Genomic DNA, 9,210 nt, shown 5'->3' on the forward strand with positions numbered 1-9,210 from the left:
CATCAGATTGTAATCAATAACTTTTAAATTAATAAACTACTCTACAAAATATAAAAAATAATGCAATTCAGAACCTTAATGATAACATGCTTATCAAATGCTCCCACAGCGCAAAGAGGAATCTTAAAATTTCAGTATTACAAAACTACATTTCTTCACTGTGTTATTTCACAGCAGCACCTCTGATTTTACACAAAATCAGGGTCACCCATCCACTACAGTAAGATAGAAGATTGTATCTGGATGCTAGGTCATAGGTCATAGAAAAAAAAGGTTTGTGTGTAAGTCAACAGTGTTGTGCATGAGCACATGGTTTTGTGTATGTATGAATATCTGAATGGGTATATGTGTAAAAGATCTTTATCAGATAATACAATCAGTGTCTTCACTTCTAAGCTCAACCAATGGCAGGGTCTCACTTGGGGCTTCTAGATGTGCTGGTTCAAAGTCACTGTCCATGACTTTCACTTCGCCTCTGCATCTTAGCCTGACAAGGTACTAGGTAAGAACAGGAAATTGATGTACTACACTAACAGGAAACCCAACAGATAAATACATGAGTCTAACCAACACATACTTCCTCTGTTACTTCAAAACATCCCAGCACAGAAAACACAAGATGATCCAGACCCTGCAGTTGAAGAGTTTGTGGGTTTATGTCTCAGTCTGCAGTTTATTTCCTGTGAAATATCTGAATCTGTGACTAACCAACAACTGAAAAAAAAATGTGTGTTGAACTAAATGACTACAATAATACTATGTGAGGATGATTAACCAATTACTATCACCACTCATTACACCACTCAGTATAGTCCTCAGACAGAATAACTAAATTTACAGAAAACTGAATGACCAATGCATTGAGTTTATGGCATCCCACGGGTGCTACCTTTGTGTTGCATTCACTGACCTACTGTACGGCACAGAAAGGATACACTGAAGATGTCTTCTGTAGCTGAAGGTGACACCACTGTCAAATATGTTTCAGATTATAGCCCCAATTTAGGACCAGCTCTTCACAGTCTGACATGCTGAGCCACACAAGAACAGTTAATTCCTCTTTTAGATGTTCTTTTAGCACATCAACGTTCAGAAAACATCTACAGCCTTTTTTGAAAGGGAAATGTAGAGTTAACTCTCCTACTCCCCTGCTTCCTGACCATGTCATTCAAAGTGACAAAAAGCTGCAGACACATTTCAGCTGTTAGGTTTCATTTTGTTAAGAGAGGAAAAGGGTCAGCACGTTTAAAAAGGGTAACACTTCTACTCACAAATAAGAGACAAAGATCACTTCTTGGTCCCTACTGTCTACTCTCTTGGTTATTACACAGCCACTCTGATAACACTGTCTGACCAATACAAGTTTAATTGCATGACTGACATATATTACAGCTCTGGAAATCACAAAGCAACAAATCCCTTATTTCTATGCTCCATGGTAGAAACTGGCAATTAACCTTCAGTCAGAAACCAAAAAATATAACGGGTTAATAGCAGACTGTCTCTGCATGAACATTATCTGATGTGAAACACAAATTAGATGAGTCAGGTGCAAAACAAGTGTGACTCACTGTCCAAAAACCCGTGCTTACGAAAGTGTGTGCATGTCTGATCTGAATCCAGCTGTAAGCACACACATAAATGTAAACCACAATGTGCTTATTTGCTTCCATTCATTAAGTGATTCACCTTAATGTGAATCACTTCATGAGGTGTTTCAGAGGTAATGAGGTCCCTTTAGTCATGGCCAGACAGCCACTGTGCATCCTTTCTGTCAGCAAGTTGCTCAGTTCAAGCAGTGATGCAAAACGGCACGGGTTAAAGCAACAATAACGCCTCTCCAGTTCTTCACCTGTGGGTCATTTCTGGCCTGTCACTGTGTCATGGCTGTTCACCGCCTTCATCCATCTCTGCTTCTGGTGGAGCTGCGTTTTCCTGTTCAGGGTCACCGGGTAGGACGCCTGCCACCGTCTGGATCAACTCCTCAATCTGCTCCTCCGATAAACGCTCTTCACTCTCTTCTACCATCTGAACACAAAAAGAAACTTTTTTTTCCACTATTTGGTACTCACATATTTTGCTGTGCCAAGGAAACAGACAAACTGCATTTCTCTACTTGTGTAAATTTTGCTTGAGCTTTGTTTTCCACACAAACTAACAGAATAAATGTGTGGTTTTGTAACTCAGATGTTGGCAAATTCAAATGATAACCAAAAAACAAGAAGTTAAACTCTCAGGAATCATGTGGGATAATAACAGTAAACAAGGCAAGGCATCTTTTAACAACCGTTCAGTCTCAGATCCCTTTCTAGCTTTGAAAATATGCTTTACATTTGTATGAGTCCAGATATCTGCAGGACCATCTCACATTTTCATGTACACCATATTTATTATGTATTTGCGTTTCTAACAATGGATTGAACGTCTGAAATCCCCCAGAAGCTGTATGGCTTGAGAGTAGGAGCTGTATATGTCATGTTTCATGGTGAGCAAAATCAGTGACACAGATTCAGACACTTTAAATGTCCCACCAATGAGTGACCTACAGTAATGGAATCAACAGAGCCATTTGCACAACAGTACAGTTGTTCAAATGGCTCCATACAACTTGGCCTATAGAGTTATAACTTAACAGATTTATTACAGTCTTAAAAAGACAAAAGAGAGTGAGGCTGGTGTTATTCTATAGTTTTCTTAGTGTCAAAAAAGTCCTATGAAAAACAAACACAAAATTAACACTTTACCAGTCCATTTCCCAGTACTTGCCTACAATTCTGTGACTCTCAGCCCCATTTACTGAAGACTGAAATCTTCAAAATCAGATCATAACATATTGTTTCATTTTCTACTTCTTCATTTTCTACACTTACCAGCTGAATTTCCACTGCTGTCTGTGGTCGGTGGTTAAGTAACTGCAGTTTCTCAGCCCTGATGAAATCGGGGGGAAAAAATATCATCATTGTGTATATGGTATATGTAACAGTGCACAAATACAGCATATGTGCCTATATATCTTTACATTCTATATGTGTGTGTGTGTGTTTTTGTAAATACCAAAGGAAAACATGAAAACTAAGCCTTTCTGTGATCTTACTGACTTTGTGAGTTTGTGGGGCATCATGGTGGTGAGGAACTCTTTGACGATCTCTGGACTCTGTCTGCTGCAGGGCATCTTCGACAGGTACTTCAGCGTCTGTGGGGAGATGCAGAGGAAACTGTGGGCGAGCTTTTGTCAGAGTGTAAATGCGACGCCACAGGCAAACCGAGCAGGTTAAAGTCATTCCGCAGAAGGAGAGGGCGTGAGCTGACCTCATACATGATGGTGTTTAAGTTCTGCTGCCCAGTGCTGTGCTTGTTCCTCCCGCTGTCCTTCCTTTGTTCCTTCAGGTCTGTCAGGAGTTTAAACACCTGAGAAACACACAGACAGACAAATATGAAGTGACACTAAAATACTTTCATCTCTTTACTGGACATTTTTAGTCAAACAGTGAGACAGAACGCATGAACTTACTTCATAGTTACTGAGCATAGCAGCGTTGGCGTTTTTCCTGAAAAGAAGAAAAAAAATATTTATGCACATTTTTGAGAAAACGTATATGTAACCAAATAATCTCTTCTCAAAGGTCAGTTCAGCCACTTTTGAATTAACCGCATCTCACAGTCTTCATTTAGAGAGCAGCGTGCGCTCAGGTATCCTTTGAGTTTGGATTATTTTGATTTCATTAACAGAAGAAAAGTTTTTTATAGTGAGAGATAATATGTAGACGAGGTACTTAAAAAAAAAAAAATTGTGGATCACAACAATGTAGCTTTAGTTTTTTCCATTATTGTTTCAAATTCTGTGCAAAGGTTTTTGACGTTAATGATGTATAGATTCTTGTCCATCACACAATTTAGTCAGTAAAATGATAGAAGGTGGTGAAAACGCTTAGAACAATTTCCCGAAAGCACAAGTCATTAAAAAAAAAGTCCAAAACCCAAAAATACCCATTTCTTATGCCAATTACCAGTAACATAGAAAAAATTAAATCCTCACATTTGAGAAACTAGACCAAATCAGACGCTTGAAAATACGTCTGAAACAGTTGTGTCGTTACACTCCTGTTTCCGACAAGTTGGAGTCGTAGTGGTTTAACTTTAACCACATTGTTTGTCTACAGTTGAAATAAACACTATATAACTGCCAATAAATAAACTGACTGTTAAAAAACAAAACATGTAATAATCAATTAGGAGAAATCTTACACTTCCATTTTGCCAGGCCCTCGGTTTTGGTTCGGTTCAACAAAACTGTCCGTGTAGAAAATTGACTCTGGGCGAAACGTTCCGCCGGCATTAAACGATCTTGTTTTTATTCCTTTTTCAGCGAAAAAAAGGAAAAAGATTATAATAATAAAATGCTGTTTATGATGAATAATAAAAAGAAATGCTTATTATTTGATGTGGATCACAGGCAATACATGACAATCACGTTGTGGAAGCTAATGGTATCCATGTGAAGAATAAAGCATCAAACTGTGAAAATATCTCCACCTGCTGTTCAATCCGACTCACTACAGAAAAACACAAAGCTGGAACCATGAAGAAAGAAATCCTGTGGAGTGTGGAGTGTTTGGAGCTTGACAAACAGATCCAAGTCATTTCTTCTGGGGATCTTTTGGCAGCTGTGATTCCTTGATTGCCTCAAATTGATCCCTAACACATGAAAGTGAACTGGTTGGCTGACAGAGTCCTTTAACACAAGCGATTTTCAGTCTTATTACCCATTTGTTTCTGCATTCATCTGTCTGGTGACCAAAAATTAAAATCCAAATGCAACTTTGCTTTGTTTTAATCCCATTACACACATGCATAACAGACCTGCATTACAGATATGGCATTTTAGCATTAAGTTCTGTTCCTGTATTTCATGATAACTTACAAACAACATCAAAGTGTTTAGTTTCACTATCAACCGTCATAAAATGTAGAAAGTCAGTATGAGAGATATTCAACAGATTCTGTAACTTTCTCAAAATTTGATCTAATTCAAACATTTATAATGTTGACAGAATACATGAGATAACCAAAATCTAAACACAAAAAAGCATTTACTGAACGTCACACAATCATAATTCTTAATTTCTTAGAGTATGAAAGAAAGACCTAGTTTTAGTTCATCTGGGATTCCAGTTCTCATTTCAAGACACCTTTTCAAAACAGTAACCAACACAATAGATATAGTACAATAAAATGCAATATCCTGTATCACACAATTGCTTTTAAATGTTAAACATTAAAAAATAAAACCAAAATCTCAAACTCCAAAGACAGTAAAATGGAAGAAATGAGAGCCAGACTGATAATAGGTTTTGTGGCTTATTGATAATTGAGATCTTAAAAAATATGATGAAAATTAAAAAAAAAATCAAATAAAAATGACAATGAAAAAACAGACTTCCCTTAATCCAAAACCTGATTACGATTACATAAAACAACATATACACCAAGTTTTGCATCAGATTTCTCTTCCAATCCCTGAATTCTTTGGGTGTTTAACAACTATCCTGATATATGAAAACAGACATGACTACAATGCTGCTAACTGCATGACTGAAATTGCTCTGACTGTATCTCTTGTCACTAGATAGTACGGCAACAGTGAGTGTACACTTACATCTCATCCATTGGGATGGGTTCCTCTTTCTGAGAGAAGAATTCAAAGAACATCTTCAAACTGTTGTCAGGTGTGGCCACTAAACTGCTGACTGCCTTTTTAAATTGTGTGAGGTTTCTGCCCTCAACCAGTTTCTTCACATTGTTCATTACGTCTTGGTGGTGTGCAAAGCTGCAAGTAAGGTATGCCTTCAACACATCAAACTTTCTTTCGAACACCAGCTGGAGAATCATGTGTTCGATAATGTTGGACAAAGGGTAGCCGTACTCTATGACGCTCTGTGTTTGGCCCCTTGCATTGCGGTAGGCATATCCCCCTGAATGCATTGCAACAACTTTACAGTGCTTATCAAAGACAGGAGAGCCAGATGACCCAAAATAAAAACAAGACTCGTAAGTCAGGACCTGTCTGTTCTGTGGAAGATATTCCGCCACACGTTCAAAGAAACGCTGAGTAACCAGCTGAATGTTCTCTTGATTTTCATGGTAATGTTTCGCCACAACCCGGTTATGGTCATGAGATGGAACAATCGCACATGCATCTATTTTTTTCAGACCACCATCAGGATGCCCAATAATGCAAATTCCACCGCTTTGGGGAAGGAATCCAAAGTGTGTTAACAGGCAATCAGGCAATTCCTGATTAGCCCTGAGCCTCAACAAAGCCCAGTCATACATGGTTCCTGATGCATCGGAATATTCAAAGGCAGTGACCTCTTCCACCTCAACTTCTGATCCTAACTCTTGTCCTCCCTCAATGTGGTCTAGACTTTCATAAGAGAAATGGACAGTGACCTTAACATAAAGCTTCCCTGTGATGCCTTCAAGTACATGACAATTTGTGAGGACAAAATTGTCAAATAGGAGAAAGCCACTTCCACCGGGACTCCCATTAATTCTCACCTGACAAACTGAATTCCTAAGGTCCATCAGTTTCTTCATTGTTTTCACTTCCATGCATGTCTGAACATTCTTTCCATATTCCACACGCAAGAGGTTCTGAATACGAGAAAGCTTAGAAACATCTTTCATCCCTTTCACTGAATGTTTAAACTGCGAAGATAAGTGATTCTGCATTCTTTCCGAATCAGTTATTTCCCGTAACATTTTTTCTGGTGCCGTATTACCATTCAGCTCTTTTACTGTGCTGTCATTCTCTGACCCGGTTGTGGCAGGCTCCTGTGAAGGATCTTGCTTTTCATCAGAGTCAGATCTCTGAGTATCACTTGGCATCATGTAAGCATCATCAAGACTACCAGGCTGACTATCTGGTGGACTGGACTTACTGAGTTGTATGATCTTGTAAGTTTTACCATCAAGATCATCAACGAGATTGGACATTTCTGTGGTTACTTCAGTGACTGCATGAGAGAGTACACAGTACTTTTTGAATATGATATTCAGAAAACGACCATCTCTCCTTAAAGCTTGCTTCACTCTTTCCCCTTTGTATGCATAAACAGTAATTTCCTGAGTGAACTTTCTTAGTTCTGGGTTTGTCAGGATTTTCACTACATCTTTACCTCCTTTTGCCAGCACATTAAATATCACAAGCTCATCAGATGACCCCTGTCTGCTGGGATGAACAGAGCCACAACCTGTTGGCTTTGACATGTTTTTAGTTTTAACATACCTGACAGTTAAACGCTCATTTTTAATTAAGCTGCATGGAAAGTGTGAACTGATAGCTTTCCCATGTCTTAAAATGACAAGTTCTTTGCCTTTGTTCTTTTCCACTGTTTTTCTAAACTGTGAACTTCTTCTCAGGGAGTCCTCAACAGTTCCAGTTTTGTTGCAGGTAACAGATGTGGGTCCCTTGCCATTTAAGCACCACTCAAAAGAATGGGTTGGATGTGGCTCCCCTTTCTAGGAATGTAAGACAGTTAAGTCTCATTTAATTAATTTACAATAAAACAATTTTAATACCTTTAAAGCAATCCCACACTTGTCATATTATCACAAAAACATGGCTGGAGTAAAACAAAAATACATACTAACACATACTGAATCAATTTCAATCATGTTCTCCTAAAGTTAAACAAACATCTAACAAAAAAAAAAATCAAAAATTTTTGAAAACAAGTTTTTATTTGACAAAACAAATATAAAATAAGACAAACCTTTGCAACAAGTTGTGAACTATGGGATTGACTGCTCTCCCCGTTATGGCTGTCTGATTTATTCTTGAGAGAAGAGACATAAATGTTATTAATCCTAATGTATTATGAAATGCATCCTTAAAACTTTTGACATATTAGTGTTATTTTTTTCATTCATGTCCTTGATAAGAGATACAAAGATAGATGAAATTTCTAAACCCATGTAAATACGTAATCAAAATGTTGTGGTAAAGGTTATATACATGTATTTGAAACAATTTGAATCACATTTCATTACACAGGAGAAAATCAGTACCTTGACAGTTCTGTCCATTGGTCCCTCATTTTTGGTCTTCAGCATTGGTTCCATAGTTAATGTGGGGTTTCCAGCTGAAAAGGAGGTGATTAAGTATCTTACCTACAGGAAAAGGAAAAGAAACATGATTATTTTCGAACAACTTGCAATACACAAGAAATCACCATTTAGTGATGAGGGTCTCAAACACTATCAATAATTTTTAATGGTTGACCTTTTTGGGCTTCGAAATGGGGGAATGCCAGAAAGAGTTTGACAGCCACTGATTTAGTGAATTCAAATCAGTATGACGTTTATTTGGGTTCACTTTACTAAAAACAAAACTCACTTGAATGCGACAAAACAAAACTTAATCAAGTTTAAGATGTTAGATGCTAGGGAAATATAAGGAATTAGCAGCAGGTCACATAATACGAACACGACACCTCGAATTAATAACTACGAAACAGACAGGTAGTAAACTCCGTTTATGCTAGCATCGGAAAATACGAGACAAACACGTTACACTACAAACCCCATAACAGTACTGAACTATATCTCTAAGAAAGGCAAACTAACAAGAAGTAAACAGATTAACGAAGGATAACTCACATTCAAACTTACAGCACTTCTGTGCTACTCCTCTACCGCATCCAACCTCAGGCCACAAATTAAACCCCTCCCTCACGCTTGATGACTAAAATGTGGCTATGGCTACCTGTAATTACTTTAATTTGTGATTTAACACGGGAGAATACCCTGAATTGTGTACAATTCAGTAAACACCTTAAATGCTTTATTAATTCATTATTATTTATTTATTATCATTTAGGCATTAACCGACTCTCCAAGTACGAAGTAAAATAAAAAGGGTATCGATTACATTCTGTTGCAAGACTCGATGAACTACAGTTAATCATCCTTATGGCGTCTTTAGCTGGTTAAAGTAGTTTTTGATCGAACAACTTACCAAAAATTTAACACGGGCAACAACTTGCGCTGTATACTGGTTTGACGTTCGCGCCACTTACCAAGGTCTTCTTCTGAGACGCTTCAGTGGCTGCGGACAGTAGATCTGGGAACATGGACTTCGTTCATTGGTGCACCGTTTGCGCCTGCGTACACGGCAAGAATGGAGCTCTGTCATTGGTGCACCGTTTT

At 38.0% G+C, this 9,210-nt stretch overlaps 2 protein-coding genes across 3 annotated transcripts; both read right to left on the bottom strand.

Moving 5' to 3' along the window:
- Positions 1–1,349: 1,349 nt before the first annotated feature.
- On the bottom strand, positions 1,350–4,440 carry LOC121190410 (calcitonin gene-related peptide-receptor component protein). Its single transcript, XM_041051112.1, has 6 exons — positions 4,246–4,440; positions 3,512–3,548; positions 3,310–3,408; positions 3,099–3,193; positions 2,871–2,928; positions 1,350–2,028 (listed from the first exon to the last, which is right to left on the bottom strand). The coding sequence occupies exons 1-6, from the start codon at positions 4,251–4,253 to the stop codon at positions 1,882–1,884; spliced, it is 444 nt and encodes a 147-aa protein (XP_040907046.1). The 5' UTR covers positions 4,254–4,440; the 3' UTR covers positions 1,350–1,881.
- Positions 4,441–4,707: 267 nt separating this feature from the next.
- On the bottom strand, positions 4,708–9,086 carry LOC121190267 (serine protease FAM111A-like). 2 transcript variants are annotated; one of them, XM_041050859.1, is made up of 4 exons: positions 9,020–9,086; positions 8,071–8,172; positions 7,776–7,838; positions 4,709–7,521 (listed from the first exon to the last, which is right to left on the bottom strand). In XM_041050859.1, exons 2-4 carry the CDS (start codon positions 8,122–8,124, stop codon positions 5,653–5,655), a joined length of 1,986 nt encoding a protein of 661 aa, XP_040906793.1. In that variant the 5' UTR covers positions 8,125–8,172; positions 9,020–9,086; the 3' UTR covers positions 4,709–5,652. The 2 variants fall into 2 exon arrangements, with proteins under 2 accessions (XP_040906794.1, XP_040906793.1); XM_041050860.1 differs by lacking the exon at positions 9,020–9,086 and having other exon boundaries at positions 4,708–7,521; positions 8,071–8,632.
- Between the last annotated feature and the right edge of the window lie 124 nt (positions 9,087–9,210).

Source organism: Toxotes jaculatrix, chromosome 12 (genome assembly GCF_017976425.1).
Source record: "Toxotes jaculatrix isolate fToxJac2 chromosome 12, fToxJac2.pri, whole genome shotgun sequence".
NCBI classification, from domain to species: domain Eukaryota; kingdom Metazoa; phylum Chordata; class Actinopteri; family Toxotidae; genus Toxotes; species Toxotes jaculatrix.